General features: G+C 42.6%; 1 protein-coding gene across 2 annotated transcripts in view; it reads left to right on the top strand.

Annotated features, from left to right (window-relative positions):
- NCKAP1L (NCK associated protein 1 like) overlaps positions 1–24,116 on the top strand; it is a 53,900-nt gene that overhangs the window by 19,756 nt on the left and 10,028 nt on the right. The window contains exons 19-27 of one of the 2 annotated variants that reach the window (XM_007518137.2): positions 1,714–1,859; positions 2,230–2,361; positions 7,271–7,489; positions 11,179–11,309; positions 16,474–16,571; positions 18,070–18,163; positions 18,304–18,386; positions 19,344–19,424; positions 23,448–23,541. In XM_007518137.2, the coding sequence (XP_007518199.1) occupies positions 1,714–1,859; positions 2,230–2,361; positions 7,271–7,489; positions 11,179–11,309; positions 16,474–16,571; positions 18,070–18,163; positions 18,304–18,386; positions 19,344–19,424; positions 23,448–23,541 (1,078 nt within the window). Of the gene's footprint in view, positions 1–1,713; positions 1,860–2,229; positions 2,362–7,270; positions 7,490–11,178; positions 11,310–12,740; positions 12,994–16,473; positions 16,572–18,069; positions 18,164–18,303; positions 18,387–19,343; positions 19,425–23,447; positions 23,542–24,116 lie in introns of those variants that run through there. The other variant, XM_060195200.1, reaches the window with a different exon arrangement.

Below are 24,116 nucleotides of genomic sequence, written 5' to 3'. Positions count from 1 at the left end.
ACATGCAAGAGGAAGTCCAGAAAGTCCAAGGAGAAATCTCCGTGCATCTCCCAAGCTTTACGATCACAGTCATAAGAAACCAAAGTGTGGCTCGGAGCAAAATGTAGTCCTTCTCCTTGGGAAACATGGGAGAGGGAGTCCAGAAAGTTCCAGAGGATATCTCCATGCATCTCCCAAGCTCTATGATCACGGTCATAAGGAACCAAAGTTCCCAGTCAGGGAACCAAAGTGTAGCCCAGAGCAAAATGTTCCAGAGACAGAGAAACTGTCTCATGACGAAAGAGTAGAGGCTTTGGGAAACCTCTTCATAAGTAGAAAGGCATCCTGTAGTGGATAGGTAGGTAGCAAACGGCTTTACTTATCTGGGGGTTGGGCAGGTTATGTCGCATGTTGGTTGGGTGCCATATGCCAGTCCCTGTTCAGGGCGCCATTTGCCGGGCTAGCTTCATGGGCAGGAGACAGACGACCAGGGACTCATGGCTGAGCTGGGAACTCAGTTCAATCTTTATTGATGAGCGGGGATGCAGTTCAACAATCTAATCTCTTCTAATTCCTCTTCATTAGAAAGCCCTGTCTTTTATATCTCCTGAGGCGGAAGTGTCAAGAAGAGGAAGTATGTAGGATAGGGGGTGGGGAGAAGGAAAATATCACGTGAACCAGTGGGGATTAAACCAGTGAAAACAATGATTATGTAAATAGACTAGAGTCAAGCAATGCAACAGAAGGGGTTTTAGAAGAAGCAGAATTTAAAAGCATACCAGTTACCTCATACTCTTATGCTGCTCTGTGAGTAATTTCAAATGGAAAATTTCCAGATGTGCTGTGCATTGGACTGTATGGAGAGAATGTCAAGATGATTGGTTACTTTGACCCACATTCTTCATTTTCCTTGATATTATTTATTTTCTATATGGTTAACTGGGATATCTTGGTGAAGAGAAGACATGCAGGATTGATAAGTAAACTAGCTAGCAAGAAACATGTTATTTCTAAAAAGTAGTGGAAAAAGAGTGCTAGACAGTGTGAGCTTTGAATCTGGAGAGGGGGCAACTTAGGTAGTGGGATAACTATTTTAGTGGAACAGAATATGAAGGAACATAATAACTGAGATGGTTTTTCTGTTTTTTTAGTCTTTGTATATTGGATAGAGACAGAAATCGAGAGGGAAGGGGGAGATCAAGAGGAAGCTATGGAGAGACACCTGCAGTACTGCTCCACCACTTGCAAAGCTTTTCCCTTGCAGGTAGTGACTGGGGGTCCTTGTGCATTGTAACTTGTGTGCTCAAACAGATGGGCCACTGCCTGGCCCCTGTGAGATGATTTTTTTTCATATCAGCAAAAGAATGGTTGTTTTCCTAGTTTGGAAGACCCTTGAAAGTGCAACTATGTAGAACTCTTGGGCTCTATTATTTTCCTTTGAATATCTCCATTAAGAAAGATTCTCATGATGTGTGTAGTGGTTCAGTGATCCTTGAAAGCCACTGCCACATTGAAACTTTGAACCTAAAACATGTTGAACTATTTAATGAAAATAAAAAAGGTGAACACATTCTGAATAGGTTCCACTAAGGAAAGAGATACATGGAAGGAATGAGAAAGAAAGGAAGAAAGATCAAAGGACAAGAGAATACTGAAGAGGCCAACTGTTAGATGGGTTACTTGAAAGTTTTAGGAATAAATCACATTTATGCATGCCTTTGCTTGTTTCTAAAGCTTCTACCTAAGCACTGTGCCACCACCATCAGCAAGGCCAAGAACAAGAAAGCCATGAAGCAGAGGCAGACTCCCAAAAAGGGCGAGCCTGAGAGGGACAAGCCAGGAGCTGAGAGTCACCGGAAGAACCGCAGTGTTGTCACCAAGTAAGAACCTCAGGCTTAGAGGGTCAACTGCATACTGCATCAGAGAAGGGAAATCAGGGAAGAGGAAAGGTGATCCAGTGAAAGTGTAAAGTGGTGGTGGGGCATGACAAGATAGTATGAATTTTCTACTGTGCCTTAAGTCAGATTCTATATGTTCTGGTCTAGTCTCAGCCTCCCTGAGATTGAAAAAAAAAGAAATAGACCAGGTTCAGTCTCCAGCACCACCATAAGCCAGAGCTGAGCAGTGCACTGGTTAAAAAAAAAATGAAATGGGTCTGAGGGCCAGGGGCCTGGGAGATCTTCCCCAGGTGCTAGAAGACAGTGCCAGCCCTGGAACTGAGGCTCACTTTCCTTTCTTGCTTTCACCCAGCATGGACAAGCTCCATTTAAGCTTGACAGAACTGGCACTGACAATGAATCATGTACACAGTTTCACTGTATTTGAACACATTATCTTCCCTTCAGAGTATCTCAGCAGCCATCTGGAGGCCAGACTCAACAGGTATAGCTCTTTCCTTGTTTCCTTATTTTATAGTAGGCTAGTTATTAGAGTTGATTTTTTAATGTATTGCCAGGCTAGCGTGAGGTTGTTTCTTCCCGGGCACATGCTCTCTGGGTTGGAGAGAACTTGACTGGAGCCAACCTAGGCTGCTGCTTACTCAGCGACGCAGGAGAGGAACCAGGAACTCTCGTGGCTGAGCGGGAACAAAATGAAATTCCTCCTTTATTGATCAGATACAATTCCTTTTATATATCTCTTTAACTGGAAGTGGCAAGTGGGAAAAGGAAATGGCTAGGAGAGGGGGTGGAGCAAACAAAAGAGTGCAAAAGTAGCAAGCTTCCATCTAACCAATGGGGATTAAACCAATACCCTGCAGGCAGGGTGGGTCTCAGGCAAAACAATGATTATGTAAATAGACCACAGCATCAAGCAATGCAGGGGACCTGGTGTAATGACCAACAATTTATAAAATGGAGATATTGACAAGACCATAGGTTAAGAGGGGTACAGTTCCCACCACCAGAACTCTGTATCCTACCCCCACCTTTGAAAGCTTTCCTATTCTTTATCCCTCTGGGAGTATGGACCCAGGATCATTATGGAGTGCAGAAGGTGGAAGGTCTGGCTTCTGTAATTGCTTCCCCGCTGAACACGGGCAGGTTGATCCATACTTCCAGCCCGTCTCTCTCTTTCCTCAGTAAGGTAGGGCTCTGGAGAGGCTGGGTTTAAAGTTAATTTTTTAAAAAATAATTTTTATCAGGAGGGGTTTAATGTTTACAGTTTAGTTGTTGACACATGGGTACCAAAATTGACTTTATTAGATTCCTCTTGATGGTCATGTTACACCTTGGAAATTTTGATGCAACCTGGCATAGGTCCCAACCATCTCTATTAAAAACACATCAATAGGGAGCCAGGCGGTAGCGCAGTGGGTTAAGCGCAGGTGGCGCTAAGCACAAGGACCAGCATGAGGATCCTGGTTCGAGCCTCCAGCTCCCCACCTGCAGGGGAGTCGCTTCACAGGTGGTGAAGCAGATCTGCAGGTGTCTGTCTTTCTCTCCTCCTCTCTGTCTTCCCCTCCTCTCTCCATTTCTCTCTGTGCTATCCAACAACGACGACATCAACTACAACAACAATAAAAAAAAAGACAAGGGCAACAAAAGGGAAGATAAATAAATAAAATTACAAAAAAAAATTTAAAAAAAGACAACAAGGGCAACAAAAGGGAAGATAAATAAATAAAAATTACCAAAAAAATAAATAAAAAAAAACAACAACATCAATAGGGGGTCAGGCTGGGCTCACCTAGGAAAGCACTCATTTTACAATACACAAACACCTAGGTTCAATCCCTCCAGGTAGATGCTTCACAAGTAAGTGGTGGAGCAATGCCATAGGTCTCTTCCTCTCTTTCCCACTCTTCCCTCTCAGTTGCTCTCAGTCACTATCCAAAATAAGTTAAAATATTAAAAAAATCAAACTTCTAGATGATTTTGATGAACAACTCAGTTAATTATCTCTGACTTAGTAAAATTATTGGATCCTTTTCAGTCATCAGACCTGTGTAATATTCAGGACATTAAATAAGAAAAGTGGAACAGTTGTTTAACTTGTTTGAGCTTTAGCTTCACACCCTGTAAAGTAAGGATACAAATATTTACTTTGTAAATAGATAATTGATATTTTTTTGTAGTTGATAATTGCTAGAGAAATAAAGACAGTGATTGTAGAGTTCCTGACATGTGATAGGCCTCAGATATATAGATACCTTTCCCCTCACCCGTCATTACATTACTCCCTAAAGCAGGACCATTTCTCTCCTTCCCTCTCTCTCTCTCTCCTTCTCCTTCTCCCCTGTCATTTCTTTCATTTTATGGGGGGAGGGCAATAGTTTGTAGTACAGTTATTGGCACATGGGTTCAATTTCTCATCTTCTAGTTAAAGGTATCTGCAGATGAGGACCTTATAGTAAGCTATTAAGGGACTTGGTAAGGGGATGAATTATTTATTTTATTTTATTATTTTATTTTGCCTCCAGGGTTATTGATGGGGCTCGGTGCCTGCACCATGAATCCACTGTTCCTGGAGGCTATTTTTTCTCTTTTGTTGCCCTTGTTTTATTGTTGTAGTAGTTATTATTATTGTTATTGATGTTGTTGTTGTATAGGATAGAGATAAATGGAGAGAGGAGGGGAAGACAGAGAGATATACCTGTAGACCTGCTTCACCACTTGTGAAGCGACCCCCTTGCAGGTGGGGAGCTGGGACTCGAACTGGGATCCTTACACTGGTCCTTGTGCTTCATGTCATGTGAGCTTAACCTGCTGCGCTACTGCCTGACCCCCCTAGGGGAAGAATTATTATATTTAGTCCTTAGTCTTCTATGTTTTGTTTTGGAATGTATAGTATATACTTGTTTAACATTGACTGTCAGTAGTGTTCTAGAAGCGGTTAATATAATAGTATACAAACCATATAATAAAGATCCTTGCCCCCATATAGCTTACCTTCTGGTAAGGGTGATGAACAAAATATAGCAGATTAGACAAAAGTAAGTGCTAAGTGGAAAAATAAAACTGGAAAGGGAGGTGTGTGTGTACATTAACATGTTGCAATTTTACACAGAATGATCATGATCTGCATGAGGAAGTGTTATTGGGTAAACTCTTGAGGGAAGTGAGAAGTCATGTGTGTAATAATCTGGAAAAAGGACATTCCAGTTGGAGCAAGTTCAAAGGCTTTGAGGTGGGAACATGCTTGGTATGTTCAAGGGACATGGAGGAGGCTCATACTGCTTGATCAGAATGAAGCTGGGGAAAACTGTTAGAATGTGACATTAGAGGCTGTATGAATGACAGATTAAATAGGTGTTTCTATGTCATTGTCAATACTTTGGCTTTTGTTCTGAGTAAGATGGATGCCTTGATTGGTTTGAATAAAGTAGTAACAAGATTTGACTCAACATTTCAATAGGTTTGCTTTACCCACACTAAAGGGCAAAGACAGAATTAGAGGAACAACTAGGAGTCTGTGTTATAATTAGAGGAGATGCATATTTATTTTTCAATTAAGATTTTGCTTGGATGACAGTAAAATTGGTTTGTTTTCATTTCAAACAGATTAGTTTTATGGAAGGAAGTGTCTCAGGTGTATACACAACACTAGGATGATGACAGTTTGGTAATCATCTGTGTGCAAAGCCTTCACAATCTGTCAGTTCAGTGGTTTTCGTGACCCAGGAGCAGCATGGGCATGATATCCTGATTTACCCCGAATCTCTAATACTTTCTTTACTGACATTGTTTCTAGAACCTTCCCACTCCCCCATTTACCCCTTCTGTATTACTTTCTGTCAAGTAGTTCCTCTTCCCTTTTCCTTTTCATCTGGGGAGGAGGCCTTCCTCTTTCCTCCCCTAATATTGCTACAAACATTCACCCAAAACAGGAAGCAAAGAAAAAAAACTCTGCCGGTCCCAGTTCGGAGGACCAGTTGCCAATCTAGCTTCGCGGGCAGGAGACAGACGACCAGGGACTCATGGCTGAGCTGGGAATGCAGTTCAATCTTTATTGACGAGCGGGGATGCAGTTGGATCTAGCTATATCTAATCACAATCCTGTCCTTATATATATATCTCTTGAGGTGGAAGTGTCAGGAAGAGGAGTACATAGGATAGGGGGTGGGGAGAAGGAAAATAGCATTCAAACTACTGGGGATTAAACCAATGAAAACAGTGATTATGTAAATAGACCACAGCCTCAAGCAATGTAACAGAAGGGGTCTTAGAAGCAGAATTTAGAAGCATACCAACATTTCCCCCTTTCTTTTTAACTAATGGCCATAGTATCAGGAGTGTGGGGTGAACAAAAACCTATATTGTACAGGTGACTCTAGGAGGAATCTGATAATGTAACTTAGGCTTGAGATACAAATGACTGAAAAAGGCTTGTCATTTTCAAATTGTGATTTTCTCCCTTCCTTCCTTCCTTCCTTCCTTCCTTCCTTCCTTCCTGCCTTCCTTCCTTCCTTTCTTTTAAAGATTTTATTTATTAGAAAGATAGGAGGAGAGAGAAAGAACCAGACATCACTCTGGTATATATGCTGCTGGGGATTGAACTCAGTACTTCATGCTTGAGAGCCCAATGCTTTATCTACTGTGCCACCTCCTGGACCACAAATTGTGATGTTCTTCTTCTTCTTCAACTGCTGCCATTTTAATAAGGGGGAAAAGTCAGGTCAAAGCACTGAGTCTAATTATGAATTCTCAAGTTCCTGGGGATAGTATTTTGGAAGGAGTTGGGGATTCAGTGGGGGAATATGGAGTTCTAGTATGCCCTGAACATCAACCTGTGGGCTCTTAGTGGTGACTATGGCTGTGTGTCAGCCAAGTGTGCTTTCTCTCTAGCCTGGCATCTCACAAGCACTTGGGACTCACTGAAGGAGTCTAAGGGTTCCTAAGTATAGTTTTTCATTTCTGACAATGGTTAGAACTAATTCTTCCAAAGGAGATGACAAATACTGGCCTGAGAATGCAGGTGTTGAGAATACCAAGGAGCCCACAGGTAGAGTTAGATGGTATTTAGGAGTCCAGATGTTTTAGCACTTAACCTGATTTCCCTGGAGGTTGTAGGAGAACACACTGGTTAGGAGTCAGATGCTACTGGATTCAAGCCCAGGATCTGCCATTTGCCAGCTGTGTGGTCTTCACTGGTAACAACTGGCTTATTATATCTATGCTTTTTAAAATAAATGCATACAGGGGGGATAACAGTTGTACCTACCTTACTGTGCTACTGTGAGGTATATATAACATGTAGTGAGATCACAGTGCCACATCTGGAACACAATACAAATGTGATCATTGTTACTTTGGTTATCATTCTGATTATAATTGTGATTTTTGTTACCCAGAGCTATTGTGTGGCTGGCTGGCTACAACGCCAGTACCCAAGAGATTGCAAGGCCTTCTGAGCTATTGGCAGGAGTCAAAGCATACATCAGTTTCATACAGTCACTGGCCCAGTTTTTGGGGACAGATGTTTCCAGAGTCATCCGCAATGCCCTCCTGCAGCAGACACAGCCACTGGACTCATGTGGGGAGCAGACAATCACCACACTCTACACAAACTGGTCAGTGTCGCTTACCTTCTCCCACTGCTTTTCTGATGTTCTTTATTTCTTTTTAATTTTTAAAAAATTAAAAATTAAAAAAATTATTGTTGATTTAATATTGATTTACAAGATTATAAGGGACATAATTGTAATAGAGGTGTGATGTCATACAGTTCCCCACCACCAGAGTTCTGTGTCACATCCTCTCCATTGGAAAGTTCCCTATTTATCCCTCTGGGAGTATGGGCCAAAATTCTTTTGGGGTGCAGAATGTGGGCGTTCTGACATTTGTAATTGCTATTCCACTGGACATGGACATTGGCAGGTTGATCCATACCCCTAGCCTGTTTCTATCTTTCCCTTGTGGGTTAGGGCTCTGGAGAGGTAAGGTTCCAGGAACACTGGTGAAGTCATCTGTCCAGGGAAGTCAGGATGGAATCATAGTAGCATCCGGAACTTGGTGACTAAAATGAAGATGGGAAGCAGGACAAAATGTTTAATAAATAGGAACCATAAAGTAGGAATATAACAAATGAAAGTAGGAGCCTTAGGGTAGAAAGAAGTTGGAAAGTATATTTTAGGAATGTTTCTTGGAGCTTATGCCTTAATAATTTTGCTTGAGCTTGATAGCTAACATGAGGGTGGACCAGAAGTATTTGGGAAGATGGTGTCAAGAGTTGAGAGTAGAACTAGGAAGCAGGATAGGGCAGAGAGTTGCTTGTAAACTTGAAGATATATAAATGCCACTAGCCATTTACTGCACTGATCTAACCCAGGGCCCATATATTTATATTTATTCATATTATATTTAGCATAGGAGCCTATATAACCTCTGAGTCCCTGTCAAACTGAGCTCACAGTCCATGGTCACAGCTGGAAACATTCTAGGCTGCACTCATTTCAGAGCTAGTCTTCCTCAAATGGCAGAGTAGGATGACCCAGCTTCCCTTTGGAGAGTAGGGCAGTCCCTGCCATTGCTATTTCATAGTGAGGGTACGGGTCCTGACGAGGCCTACAAAAGGGCTCAGGTGACATTCCCAATGAGTGTGATGAATGACAGTTGAGAGAAGGATCTATCAGAGGTCTTAAGCTCATTATCTATGGAGGAATTCAGAAATTCCCTGCCTAGGACCCTGGGTGATAAGTTGGCCTGATAGCAGCCAAAAAGGCCATCTTTAAGTGAGCCAGTCTCTGGCCCTTATCCAGCTTTTGTAGTCATTTCTTTATCTGATAATCTTGGGCTTTCTCCCAATTGTTAAAACATTGAGTATCCCTTGTTGTATCCAAACCAGTATTAGGTGTATGGGATCTTGTCTCAAGTTAGAGGGAAATAGGATTTTAGTGGGGTCTTATTTAGCTTCAAGTTTTTCTGCATTTATTTGATGATTCTAACAAAGGTTGTTATAGGGACAATATTTGTCCTTTATGACAGAGGACCTATTGGGGGTTGTATTGTTATACGGAAAACTGGGAAATGTTATGCATGTACAAACTATTGTATTTGCTGTCAAATATAAAACATTAATTCCCCAATAAATAAATAAATAAAAAGAGAGATAAAGCCAAAAAAAAAATTAAAAAATTGTTCTTTACTTGATATGTAGTTTTTGCCAGTATAGCTCTTGGCCAGTTGCATAGTGTTTCTTCTGAAGCTTATGAAGGGGTGTCAATAATGCTGATGCTCTGCCTGACATTCTTTCTTTTCTTTTTAAAATTAAATTTATTTATAAAATAAAAAATAGAAAATATCGACAAAACCATAGGATAAGAGGGGTAAAATCCCACACATTTCCCACCACCAGAGTTCTGTATCCCATCCCCTTCCTCAAAAGTTTTCCTTTTCTTTATCCTTCTGGGAGCATGGACCCGGAACCATTTTGGGGTGCAGAAGAGATGGAAGGTCTGGCTTCTGTAATTGCTTCTCCAATGGACATGGGCGTTGGCAGGTGGATCCATACTCCCAGCCTGTTTCTATCTTTCCCTAGTGGTGCAGGGCTCTAGAAAGATGGGATTCCAGAGTACATTGGTGAGGCCATCTGCCCGGGGAATTCTGCTTGACGTCCTTTCTATGGACAGACACTGATACATTTGGTATTTCCCTTATAATCTCCACTTCTAGATTTCCTCTTCTGAATTTATTCTCTTTCTGAAGATACATATGTCTTCTTTGAGAAGGAGAGCAACCAGGCCTCCACTGTCATGTGCAGTGCCAGATCAAACCTGGCTACTTACTCATATACTCTGCTCACTGAACCACTTTCTTGGCCACTCTTTTCTGGATTCTTATCATTTTAATTTCAAATGATCTCTCTTATTTCTGAAGTTCTTCAATTGCTGAAAATCTCTGATTTCTCCCAGCTTCTTTGAAAACCATTCCAACATTGTCTCCCCAGATCATTATTTCTTACCCCCAAATGAAGACAAGTTTATAGACTATTTTAAGTAGGAGATGGGTTGGACGGGTTCTCCTTTCCCAAACCAGAGGAGGTGGGAATCAGCAATATTGTTTCTGAGATTTTTAAAGATGGAAAAGAGCCGGAGTCTCTCCTCCCCAAGCCACTGGGTGGCGCCCTTAATCCAGTGTCAGCTCAGTGAGAGAGGCTGCAAAGGAACCTCTGAGTAGGGGGGAAGACCAAGAAGATTTGCAAATATAGGTGTCAGGTAGGTGGGAGTAAATGGGCAATGTAGTTGTACTCCCATATTGTAGTTGGAGAGGACTTACTTCTCCCCGTCCCCCCATATTTCTTTAAAGTGGTCAGCCACTGTCTGGTTACTGTCCTCCTAAATCATTATTTATTTTGCAGATCCAGGGCCTTGCACATATACAGTTCCACTACATCCTGGTTCACTCCCCACCCCATTTCATTCAGTTAGATAGATAGATCATAGCTCCAGAGATTCCCCAGTGCTGGGGTATTGGGGTTCAGATTTGTGCCACCCACAAGGCAAGCCATGCACCATACTGGGTGAGATATCTCTCCAACCTGTACATTTTTATTTTTAATGTTAGACCCACAGTTTCGAATTTTTGACAAAGGATTCAAATTAAAAGGGAAAAGAAGTCCTATGTTAGATGACTGGACTTGGCCTTCCTGTGCTTAGCTAGTGACTTCTGTGAAACCAAGGCCAGAGGTAGTGTCTGGCTGTGTAGCACAGGTTGGCCAAGCTCTTCTTGCCTGACAATGACTGGAGTCAGTCTTTGTTGTCTGCTCAGAAAGAGATTAGAAACTGGATGACTAGCACTCACAGGTTTCTCTCTGTCCAGATGTGGCTTAAGAGCCACTTCTAGGATCTGAGATCCTTAGTCCAGTATTCCTGCTAGAGAAGTAGAGGCTAGGTATATTTCAGAGGAGCCCAATTACTGGATTTTTTTCTTGGCAGGCAGTTCTTACCTATAGAAAGACCAGAGTTGAGGGGAGTGCAGTCATTGAAAAAGCAGGGACTAACAGAAGGGAGTCCACATCATTGCAGTTGACAGCATAGCAGCATCTCTTGTAGATTAGGGGCAAAGTAGAAATTACAGTACTGCCAGTTGTTTTTGAGCCAATAGCATGGGGTGTTAGAGTTTTGGACTGTTTTCTTTGAGTCTCTGTTTCCCGATCTAGCTTTTGGGGCACTTCCTGGTCTCTGTGGTGGAATGATAAGGGGTAGTGACAGGAAGAAAGAATTTGAATAATAATCCTGTGTTTTCTTGATCAATACTGTAGGTATCTCGAAAGTCTGCTTAGACAGGCTAGTGGTGGGACCATTATCCTCTCTCCAGCCATGCAAGCCTTCATCAGCCTCCCTAGGGAGGGGGAGCAGAACTTCAGTGCAGAGGAGTTCTCTGACATCTCAGGTGAGTCCAGAACCTGGTTTCCCTCTCAAGGAGTGCACCCACTCCTCATACAGTCTCTAAATCTACAGGCACCACACAACCCTCCTACCTCCCTAGAGGCTCATTCTACATCCTCCTCCCAGGAATCTGCTAGATGCCTCCTTCTAGACAATAAAAAAGAGATTTTAAGGAGACCCAGAATGGGAGTGACCTGGGGGTTGAAGGGAGAAGGGAACTAGGAGTTATGCGAGGGGACTCACGTCACCTGAAGAAATTATCCTTTGGAGGGTAGCACATAGATATTTTTCATTTCCATAAAGAATAACCAAAGTGGGTCATAAAATGAAGGGTAAAAATATAGAGGGCTGGGTAGTGGCACAGCTGGTTGAGTGCACATGTTACAATGTGCAAGTATATGGGTTCAAACCCTCAGTCCCCAGCTTCAGAGGAAGCTTCACAAGTGGTGAGGCAGTGCTGCATGTGCCTCTCTTTTTTTTAAAAAAATATTTATTTTATTTATGTATTCCCTTTTGTTGCCCTTATTCTATTGTTGTAGTTATTATTGTTGTTGTTCTTGATGTTGTCGTTGTTGGATAGGACAGAGAGAAATGGAGAGAGGAGGGAAAGACAGAGAGGGAGAGAGAAAGACAGACATCTGCAGACCTGCTTAACCACCTGTGAAGTGACTTCCCTGCAGTGGGGAGCCAGGGGCTTGAACCAGGATCCTTACAGCGGTCCTTGCGCTTTGCACCACGTGCGCTTAACCCGTTGTGCTACCACCCCACTCCCGTGCCTCTCTTTCTGTCTCCCCCTTCCATTTCAGTTTCTCTCTGTCTCTATCCAATTTCAATTTATCTCTGTCTCCAAACGAACAAACAAACAAATAAAAGGTTTATAAAAATAAAGTATATGGAGGACATTCTCGTGCTTGGAATTATTACATAGTAATCTGATGTCCTGGATCTTTTTCTTTAAGGAAAAATTTGAGCTCCTTAGCCAGTGTTTAGATCGCTGAGATTTAATAATGATGAAGAAATGATGGGTGACATTTGCTGTGGCCTAAATTCTTAACATTCACACGTATTAACTCATTTACTCCTTGCCAACAGCCTTGAGGCAAATAATCTTATTACCCCCATTTTATAGGTAGGGCACAGAGGTTAAGAAGCTTGCCCAAGGCTACACATACATAAATAGTAGAATTGGGATTTCAACTCAAGGCAATCCAGAATCCAAGTGCCTAATCCCTCTGTAGTGCTGATTCCACTATATAGAAGTGCTTTTGTGTCTCTAGGGAGGCGGGTAAGGAGTGTGTAGCGAATGAGTTGGGAAGTAGTACTCATTTTAAAGAGGGCTTGCAATCATACCGATTCTTTCTAATAGGTTTGCTTTACTGAATAACTGATTCGTGAGCAGTCTTACTGTTCCCTCCTTCCTTTCTCCTCCATATAGATCATGGTTCCTGCACAGGACCTGGATTTGGGTCTCCACCAAAGGGGGTTTCATGGACCCCCTTTTCCAACTTTCCCTTTCCTTGGGGGGGTGTTAATAAAAGTCTGAGTGTAGTTTGTTTTCTGGTTCTGCCTCCTTCTTCTGCTCATCCTGACTCCATTAGTAAGCTGACTATATTCTTGACCCGCTGGAGGTTCCAGGTACCCCCTTCTTATGAACTCTGCCCACAGACTGTAGGCAGCATCTAAAATCAGCTTTAGGTCTTGCTGACAACTGACTAGCAGCAGGAGGTAATGCCGATTCCCCCTTTTACCACCCCACCTCAATTTTCCTGGGTTGCCATGGTGATGGGACAGTGATACTGTAAAAATAGATAGATGGAAAGAGAAGAAGCCCCAGGGTTACTAGCCTGGAGTAGAGAAGACTTGAGTAAGGAGGCTTGGCAGAACCAAAGCAGTAGATCTGTGTGTCTCCTCTCCAACAAGTCCAGAGAAGGCAGTTCAGTTCCTCTTTTCTGTCAGAAGCCTTCTTAGTACTGTTAGCCTGACTGAAAGATCTTTTTTTTTTAATTTTTAAAATTTATTTATAAAATAAAAAATATCACCAAGACCACAGGCTAAGAGGGATACGGTTCCACACAATTTCCACCACCAGATTTCTATATCCCATCTTCTCCCTTGAAAGCTTTCCTGTTCTTTATTTATCTGGGAACATGGACCCAGGACAATTTTGGGGTGCAGAAAGTAGGTCTGGTTCTGTAACTGCTTCTCAGCTGAGCATGGGCATTGGCAGGTTAATCCATACTTCCAACCTGTTTCTATCTTTCCCTAGTGGGACAGGGCTCTGGGGAGGTGGGGTCCCAGGGTACATTGGTGAGGCTGCCTGCCCAGGGAAGTCAGGTTGGCATCATGGTAGCATCTGCAACTTGGTGTCTGAAAAAGCATTAAGATATAAAGAAGAGCAGTGAAAGGTCTTTTTCTAGTCCTCAATTCAGTTCTTCCTTTGGTAAACAGTTGGCTCTAAAATCATGTCAAGGATCTACTCCTCAGCAAGGCTTTTTGTCAGATGCTGTGACCAGTCTCTCTTCCTCTGTCATTGAGGGAGTTGGACATCAACTGTCTTCAGAAACTTGAATGTGGAGCCCTGGTTTCCTTTACCCTCTGAACTCTCCTTAACTGTATTAAACAACCTTTCTTTTATTGGTCTCTTGTTATGTCTGGTCTTTTATGCTTGTCTGCTGAGTTGGCCCATGGCCAAAGATCACAGCTAGAATTTTTGCCTGAGTTTGTCCTGAGTAGTTCTAGTGTGGGATTTCTCCAGGTGGGTTTTATTTAATCCACAAAGGGCTAGAGGCAAGCTGAATGGGGAGGGTAAGGTATTGGTGAAGGCTTGAGGGAAGAGGACTTTGGAGGAATACAACTGAGACTTGGAGATGTGGGTTGATTATGAATAAAGAGAAGGTCCTTTCTGGAAAGAAGATCCAGTCCTGGAGGCACTGTAAGGAAAAGGAAACGTGGCCAGTGAGGCTTTAAATAAGGAAGGTGGAGGGAAGAACGTAGAAAAAGGATGGGGCACAGAACTCTGATGCTGGGAATTGTATGGAATTGTAGCCCTCTTATTCTACAATATTGTTAATCATTATTAAATCACTAATTAAGAAAAAGAAAAAGCAAGGCCAAAGATAGGGGAATTGCTACAGCATCTGCTGAGGCACATTAAAGCATTGTACTAAGTACAGTAGTAAGGCATTGTACTAAATTTCTAGTATCAATTCTGACTTGGTTAAGTGGCCTTAGACAGATCTCTAACCTTCCATATTTTATTAAACCAGGATGATGTGCCCCATACCTCTGGAAACAATTAGTTCATAACAATTCTTTTTTTAAAATTAGAGGATTAATGGTTTACAGTAAATAAGTTTGATACATAAAATTTCTCAATTTTCTGCATGACAGTCTCACCCTCAGCCTAGGTCCTTCAACACCATCATGAAACAATTCTTACTAATACATGTATATGTTTTTATAGTTTTCTTTTTTTTTTTTAATATTTATTTTGTTTATTTATTCCCTTTTGTTGCCCTTGTTGTTTTATTGTTGTAGTTATTATTGTTGTTGTCATTGTTGGATAGGACAGAGAGAAATGGAGAGAGGAGGGGAAGACAGAGAGGAGGAGAGAAAGATAGACACCTGCAGACCTGCTTCACCGCCTGTGAAGCGACTCCCCTGCAGGTGGGGAGCCGGGGTTCGAATCGGGATTCGAACCGGGATCCTTATGCCGGTCCTTGTGCTTTGCGCCACCTGCGCTTAACCCGCTGCGCTACAGCCCGACTCCCTGTTTTTATAGTTTTCTAAAGCTTTTATAATATAGTGCATTATTTACTCTCATATCAACACTGATGTAGTTGGGGCAGATATTGTCTTCATTTTACAGAGAAGTAAAGTGAGTCTCACAGAGGCTCGGGGACATGTTTAAAAGATCATATATCACTAAGCTAGAGTCCAGCTTGAGTAAAACCCAGGTAACATATAAAAGAACTTGGGGAATAGAGATGCTTGAAAGAGTGTAGAGTCTGAAGGGCACTGGGCATGCGTGAATCCGATAAAGGGGCCAATACTGGGCAAGGGAAGAACTGAACTTTATTATTACTTTTCATTTCTCCTTTCTTTCTACTAGGGTTATCGCTCGGGTTTTGCATCTGAATATTTAACTGCGCTGGCAGACTTTTTTTTTAAAGATAAAGGGTGAGAGACAGAGAGGAAGAGATATATAGGAAAGGAGAGAAACCACAGCTCTGCTTTAGTGCATGTGAAGCGTCTCCTATTCAGGTCCTCCCATGTGGTGTAGGGACTCAAACTTAGATCTTCATGCATGGTCAAGTTTGTGATCTTCTGGGTGAACTGTCTTCTGGCTCCCAGAACTTAAATTTTAGTGTTGAATATGATGTAATTTGTAGCCCTATTGATTTTTAGTGATGCACACTTAAAATAAAAAAAAATTATCTTTATTTATTTATTGGATAGAGACAGCCAGAAATTGAGAGGGTAGGGGGAGATAGACAAGGGGAGAGAAAGAGAGACACCTGTAGCACTGCTTCACCACTTGCAAAGCTTTCCCCCTGAAGATGGGAACCGAGGGCTTGAACCTAGGTCCTGCACATTGTAACATGTGCGCTCAACCAGGTGTGCCACCACCTGGCCCCCACACACTTGAAATTTATATAATGTTATAATGCAATGTTAACTCAATAAAAAAGGAAAATGTATTAAACCATTAAGCTTCAAAGTAGAATGTAAAATCAATAGTTATCATCTGTGATAAGTGGTGTTATGAGTACTAGTTGGGAGAAGGACAAATGTTCCTCAGGCAGGTATGACTTGTCACCTGAATGCCATTTTCACTCCTCAACGTTCCATTTTTTGGCTTGTTTTTCTTCTAAAAAATATTTATATTTACTTATTTAGGATAGAGACAGAGAGAAATTGAGAGGGAGAGGGGAGACGGAGAGAAAAATAGATATCTGTAGCACTGCTTTCCAGCTAGTGAAGCTTCCCCCCCTTGCAGGTGGAGATTGGGGGTTTGAACCTGGGTCCTTGTGCATAGTAATGTGAGTGCTCCACCTGGTGTACTATCACCCAACTCCCTGAAAAATATTCTTAAATATGCAGATTACCCTATAGCTCCTACGGTACTCCTCTGACTCCCACCTGGGATGTCTGTGACTCTGTTCCAGAGATGCGGGCCTTGGCTGAACTCTTGGGCCCCTATGGCATGAAGTTCCTGAGTGAAAACCTGATGTGGCATGTGACCTCCCAGATTGTGGAGCTGAAGGTACTGTGGAAGCAAACCATGGGAAGCAAGCCCAGTCTTGGATACAGAGGGGCAGTAGGGAGGGGCTGGGGGTAGATATTCTGTGGGCCTCTTCTTCCTTTCTTTCTTCCTTTCTTCATTTTTAAAAAAATTTTTATTTATTTTCCCTTTTTGTTGCCCTTATTGTCTTTTTTTATTGTTGCTGTAGTTGCTATTGTTGTTGTTATTGATGTCGTCGTTGTTAGATAGGACAGAGAGAAATGGAGAGAGGAGGGGAAGACAGAGAGGGGAGAGAAAGACAGACACCTGCAGACCTGCTTCACCACCTGTGAAGAGACCCCCCCCTGCAGGTGGGGAGCCAGGGGCTTGAACCGGGATCCTTATACCGGTTCTTGCGCTTTGCGCCACGTGCGCTTGCCCCCTGCGCTACCGCCCAACTCCCTCTTTCTTTATTTTTAAGACAAAATTTGAATTAACTTTATTTCCCCTACAGTCAAGGACTTCTTTGCATTAAATTTTAATGCAACAAAGTAAAATAAAATTCCCCCAATGAGAAGGTATTAGAAATCCAGATTTAGTTACACTTTGTGAAAATGTTCAGCCATTTTGTTGGTCTGTAAATTTTATTTTATTTTATTGAATTAATAATGATTGAGAAGATCGTAGGATAAGAGGGGAACAATTCCACACAATTCCTGCCACTAGAGTTCTGTATCCCATCTTTTCTGGAAGCTTTCTTATTCTTTATCCCTCTGGGAGCATGGACCCAGGATCAGTATGGGGTGCAGAAAGTGGGAGTTCTGGCTGCTGTAATTGCTTCTCTGCTGGACATGGGTGTTGGCAAGTCGGTGCATACTCCCAGCCTGTTTCTTTCTTTCCTTGGTGGGGCAGGGCTCTGGGGAGGTGGGGTTCCAGGACACATTAGTGAGGTTGTCTCCCCAGGGTTGTCAGGTTGGTGTCATGGTAGCACCTGCAACTTGGTAGCTAAAAAGCATTAAGATATAAAGTAGAATAAATTGTTTAATAATCAGAAAACTAAAGGTATGAACATAGCAAATGAGAAAAAGCTAGGAAGTCTATTTTAAGTCTATTCCAAGGGGCCCATGACTTTATTGGTTTTTGTCTGAGACTGACAGCTAATATGCGGTGGGTCAAAGGTGTTGTCTGGGGAGATAGTGTCAGAGTTGGAAATAGGACTAGAAAGCTGGATCAAGGGAGAGAGTAGCTACTAAATATGAGAAAAGCATATAGATACCGTCAACTGTAAACCCCATTGACCTGATCTGGGGCCCATATTCAGCCCAGGAGCCTATGTCACCTCTACATCCCTGTAGGTCTGAGCTCTCATTCCATGATCATAGCTAGGAACATTTTAGGCTTCACTCACTTTAGGGCCTGTCTTTCTCAATTAGCAGAGTATTTTGACCCGGCCACCCTTTGGAAAGTGGGGCAATCCCCACCAATGTTGTTCCACATTGAGGACAAGGCCCTGCTTAATGTCTCTGTGTGCTCACTACAGAAGCTGGTTGTGGAAAACATGGATGCACTTGTTCAGATCAGATCCAACTTCAGCAAGGCGGACTTAATGGCTTCTCTGGTGCCCCAGCTGATAGGTGAGCACCTGTCCTGAAGGAAGAAGGATCTTTGGGAAAAGCACTGTGGTGACAGTACCTGAGGTTTCTTGGGGGGATCTGAAGCAACACTGCTGCTGCTCTTCAGAGTTCTCTTCCCTAAGGCTCTCCTTTCTCTTCAGGGGCTGATAACGTACTAAAGCGCATGACCATCATTGGTGTTATTCTCAGCTTTAGAGCCATGGCCCAGGAGGGACTTCGGGAGGTGAGCTGAGGGAGAGGGGGGATCCACAGAATTTTAGACCCCTCTGTAGGTAGGGTTTGTATGAGAAATATTGGGAAAGGTTGGTGAGCCATGAGCAGGGGAATTTAATTTTTTAAAAATATTTTATTTATTTATGAGAAAGAAAGAACCAGACATCACTCTGGCACATGTGCTGCTGGGGATCAAACTTGGGACCTCATGCTTGAGAGTCCAGAGCTTTATCAATGCACCACCTCCTAGACTCAGGAATTTAATTTTGTAGAGGTCTTGAAAGATGTTTGAGGAAGATGAGCTGGGAAGCCCTGAGGTATAAGGAGAGAAATAGCTTGTAAAACTGGCTAGTTTCTTTTTTTCTTCTTTCTTTCTTTCTTTCTTTCTTTCTTTCTTTCTTTCTTTCTTTCTTTCTTTCTTTCTTTCTTTCTTTCTTCTTGCCACTGGGGCTTGAGAGAGAGAGAAAGAGAGAGGAAGATATCACAGAGCCTAACTTCTTCCAGTGTGGTCAGGCTTGAACTGGGGTTCTGTGGGAGGGCAAAAGTGGTGCTTTCCCAGGTGAGCTTCTTAAGAGCCCACTAGATTTTTGTTTTCCTTTCTCTCTGTTTTAATTTATTTCTTTTAAAAATCTAAGCCAAAACATCATCATCATCATTATTATTTTAGTTGTTTCCACTGATCTTTAAAGACACTGACCATGGTCATTCGAGTAAATTAATTATTAAAAAATAATTTTATTACTGGGGAGACAGAGAGAGAAATTGAATGGGGAGGGGGAGATACAGAGGGAGAGAGACACAGAGACAGAGAGACACCTGCAGCCCTACTTCACCATTCACCAAGCTTTCTCCCTGAAGGTGGGGATCAGAGGCTTGAGTCTGGGTCCTTGCACATTGTAATGTGTGCACTTAACCAGGTGTGCCACTGTCTGGCTCCCCCTTTGAATTAATTTACCTTAACTTTCAGGTTTTCTCTTCCCACTGCCCATTTCTTATGGGTCCCATTGAGTGCCTGAAGGATTTTGTCACTCCAGACACAGACATCAAGGTAAGTAGGAATGCAAGGTGAAATCCGGTTGGGAGACTTCTGTTGTTGAAAAGGGGGTATATTTAGGATCTTGTACAGGAGAAAGGACTCTGAGCACTGACTACTGTGACTACTGTAGGGAAATGAGCCAGGACTTGAACAGGAAAACATGGGGAGATTTTGTGGAGTGTGGGGCACTGATCAGACAGACATTTGTGGAGAGAGAGGGCAGAGAGCTGGGGAGACAAGGGGTGGGGTGGGGTGGGGAGAAGTGGGAGCCTGGAGATGTTGGCAGTGTGGGGAACTTTACTGGAGAGGGATAGAAGGTTCCAGGTTAGATCCCTAGGCCTTTACCTAAGGCATGCAAATTAGATGTGGACTTTGTGCAAACAATTCCCCTCTTTAGATGGGAGCTTAGGTAGTTTACATAAAAAAGATTTGTTCATTCCATTCCCAGCCTACCTGCCTGTCCTCAGAAGTTTCCTTTCTTTAAAATTTTAAAGTTTTTTTTATTATCTTTATTTATTTAGTAGGTAGAGACAGCCCAAAAATCAAGACAAATGGGGAGAGAGGGAGAGAGACAGAGAGAGAGACACCTGCATCCCTGCTTCACCACTTGTGAAACTTTCCCCCTGCAGGTGGGGGCTGGGCTTGAACCCAGGTCTTTGTGCATTGTAACATGTGCTCTCAACCAGGTGCGCCACCACCCAGCCCCTCCTTTCTTTTCTGGACCTTTCTTTATGTTCTGAAACTTTCTGATTCTTCCATGTTTGTGTCACTTGCCTCCAGCAAGTTCTACAGACACCTCAAGTTGAACATTCATTCTCTTGTCCCTCCCACACTTTTGCATCACCTCGCCTTTTGAATCACATGTAACAAACAAGTATGTTATTGTAGGAAATACAGCTGAAGGCTGAGAACAAAGGCCTTTAAATGAATAGAGTTTGATGGAGGGAGGTTAGCGATAAGGTTAGCAGCAAGAATTAAAGTTCTATGTTAAGACACAGTTCCTTACCTTGAGATCGGAAGAGTTGAGAGATTTCCTTCTCTCTGCTTGAAATCAGATGAGGGGCAATGGTCAAGGGGGTTAGGAGAGGACAATATCACACTGACTGTTTCACTGCAGTGGTTGCTTATTTGCACAGTCTTTGATTTTTCGGTTAGCCTGGGCTTCTGGCAGCTACTGATGTTGGGGCCCAGTGCTCTGGCCTGTCAGGAGCTTGTCTAGATGATATCTCCCAGGCAGCTCTGAGTGTGAGGTTTGCTTGCCTGTGAAAATAAGCAGGTTGGGGTAAGCAGGTTGGATAGCCTGTCCATCAGAGATGCTGTTATTGCCTCAAAGGAATGAGGAGATGAGGAAGGGAGAAAAATAAGACCTCTGACTTTCTTTTTCGTTCTTTCTTTCATTCTTTCTTCTTTTTTAAGACCTCTGATTTTCATTCATCCTTTGTTTTCCTGCAGAAAATGACAAGTCATGGACCAGGTCCCTGTCTCCCTGGTCATGCTTGCCAAGAGCAGGATTATCTAGTTAGAAAGAAACTTAAAGGGCAGAGCAGAATATGGCTTTGGCTTGCCTTCTGTGCCCAGTTCCATAGGTAGTGTGTGTATCGTTATGTCTGTGGGATTCTTTGTACAACATACTTTAAAAATATTTATTTATTTTAATTTTATTGGACAGAGAAACTGAGAGGGAAAGGGGCAATAGAAAGGGAGAGAGAAAGAGAGAGGCCTGCAGCCCTGTTTTATTGCTTGTGAAGCATCTTCCCTGCAGGTGGGGACCGGGAGCTTAAACCAAATTCCTTTCACATGGTACTATGTCCGACCAGGAGCACCACCACCTGACTCCTGCACTACATACTTTTACCTGTCTGCTATTAGAACAGTTGTTCTTGTTCTCTCAGAAAATTTTATTTATTTAAAAATATGTATTTTCGGGAGCTGGGCGGTAGTGCAGTGGGTTAAGCACAGGTGGTGCAAAGCACAAAGACAAGTGTAAGGATCCTGGTTCAAGCCCCTGGCTCCCTACCTGCAGGGGAGTCGCTTCACAAGCAGTGAAGCAGGTCCGCAGGTGTCTATCTTTCTCTCCCCCTCTCTGTCCTCCCCTCCTCTCTCCATTTCTCTCTGTCCTATCCAACAATGACGACGACAACAATAGTAACAACAACAATAAAAAGCAAGGACAACAAAAGGGAATAAATAAATAAATATAAAATATGTATTTTCATTAAAGAGAGATAGACAGAGTGAGTGAGCAGGCTCTCATACTACTCAGCTCTGGCTTATAGTGGTACCAGGCATAGAACCTGCAGTTCCTGGGGCCTCAAGCATGGAAATATGGTATACCACCTCTGCACAATCTCCCTAGCCTCTTAGAACACTTTTGTATTTTTTTTAAACTTCAAAAAGTATTTAAGCCCTTGATGTGGGAATGGGACTTTGGAACAATGAAGGATTCAGGCATCAATACTTAGTAATTATATGCCTGCTGTATGCTTAAATTTATTTTTTTTAAATCTTTTTTTATTTGTTATTGGACAGAGAGAAATTGAGAGAGAAGGGGGAAATAGGGAGAGAGACAGAGAGACACCTGTAGCTTTGCTTTACTACTCGTGAAGCTTTCTTCCTTCAGATAGGGACCAGGAGCTTGAACTTGGGTCCTTGTGAACTATAATGTGCACACTTAACCAGGTATGCCACTGCCTGGCCCCTGAGCTTAGCATTATGTAAAAAAACTACAAAAGATAAGGAGAAACTCAAACTTCTTGACTTTGAGATACAGAGAAGGGGAAGGTATAATTTTTATTAGTCTACTAGTGGCTCTGTTAGTAGATGCCTTCCACATGTGTCCTAACTTAATCCTCCAGAGATTTTTGTAGCATCATTTCCCCAGTTTTACAGATGAGAAAGTGGAGGCTCAAAGAGGTTAAGTAACTTTTAGCCAAAGTTGCACATAGAGCAAGTGATGGTAAGACCTTCTCCTCTAAAACCTTTATGCAGTAGTTGAAGAGATAAGTCATAAATCTCACATCCTATTTGAAAAGACAGCAGATAGATCATACCTGGTTCTGTGTGTCAATGCTAAGTCAATGGTACCAATTTAATGAAGGAGAGATGGGCTTAGGCTGAAGCGACAAGGGGGAATGTCACAGATATTTATATGATATTTAAGGTAAACCTCGTGGGGGATCTGTGTCACTTTGATGTAAGTAATGGAGAGGAAAGAATACTCTTTAAAAGTGTAGCACTTGTGGGTCAGATGGTGGTGCAGGTTGAGTGCACACTACAGTGCACAAGGAGCTGGGTTCAAGCCCTCAGTCCTCACCTGCAGGGGGACGCTTCAGGACCAATGAAGCAGTGCTGCAGGTGTCTCTCTCTTTCTCCCACTCTTATTTCCCTCTTCCCTCTCAGTTTCTCTCTGTCTCTATAAAAAATTAATTAATTAAAAATAAAATATTAAAAAAGAACGTAGCATATGATCCAAAGTATGGGAGTAAGAAAGTAAAAGACATAATTTGGAGACAGTGGCTAAATTATCCTGACTTCCTGGGGGCTGTGTACATAGTACGAAGTGCAAGGACCTGCTCAAGGATCCAGGTTCGAGCCCCTGGCTCCCCACCTGCAGGAGGGTCGCTTCACAAGTGATAAAGCAGGTATTCAGGTGTCTCTCATTCTCTCTCCCACTCCATATCCCCCTCCTCTCTCAATATCTCTCTGTCTCATCCAATAAAATGGAAAAAAAATGGCCACCAGGAGCAGTGGATTAAAAAAAAATATCCTGACTTCATTTGGGGAAATAACGTTGAGAAAGTAAGTTTGTACTATGGATTAGCTACATGCTGAACTAAACCATTCATCCAGGTGTTTTCCCTGTAAGTTAGAAAGGGCAGCAGCTAATGAAGGGATATCTAGAGAAGATGATAGTACACCGAAAAGTTTCATCTGTGCTCTAGGTATTCTGACAATCTGTAGCTTCTGCCAAGAACTTCACTTCTGGGAATTTTATCCTGGGAACCTGCTCCAGAATGTTGCTTTCTTCTCTGCCAGGTGACCCTGAGTATCTTTGAGCTGGCATCTGCTGCAGGAGTGGGCTGTGATATTGACCCAGCCCTGGTGGCTGCAATTGCTAATCTGAAAAATGGTAAGATTGCAAAAAGGGTGTAATGGAGGACTGTGGGCGCTATCTTGGGGTGGGAAGTTACCACTGTCAAAGAAGATATAAGCTGGGAACTAAGGAAGGACTCAAAGTTTAGGCCCTGAATTCTAGAAAATACTTAACATAGGTGATTTAGATCCTAACTGGCTGATCTGTCAACCAGCTAAGAAGCAGGAAGTGCAAATGTGTTTGATGCTTAGTATGTGCTCAAAGGAATTTATAGCCTGGCTGGGGAAGTAAGATGAATGCAAATGAAATAATGAGAGAACAGTACACTGCAGTGTATGACTTCATGCTGAGCTGTGCATGGAGTGTCTAAGTTCCCCAGAGTGGTCTTGTAATCACCTTGACTATCCATTCCTCCCCTGTCCCACATTTGCCTCTTACATTTTCCGTTACACGTTTCCTCCAATGCGCATGTTCATACTTAAACACTTCCCAAATAGGATGGAACAAAGGGGCTGGTACTAAACTCTTTCAAAATTGCCCATCTTGCCCTCCCTCTTCTCTCTTGGTCTTGTGGAGACTCTTTTATCTTCTTCTTGCCTTTGTCCCTCCCC

The sequence above is a fragment of the Erinaceus europaeus genome, chromosome 7 (genome assembly GCF_950295315.1).
Source record: "Erinaceus europaeus chromosome 7, mEriEur2.1, whole genome shotgun sequence".
NCBI lineage: Eukaryota > Metazoa > Chordata > Mammalia > Eulipotyphla > Erinaceidae > Erinaceus > Erinaceus europaeus.
The sequence above is the reverse complement of the archived record's forward strand: the minus strand, read 5'-3'. Positions and strand labels throughout refer to the sequence as shown.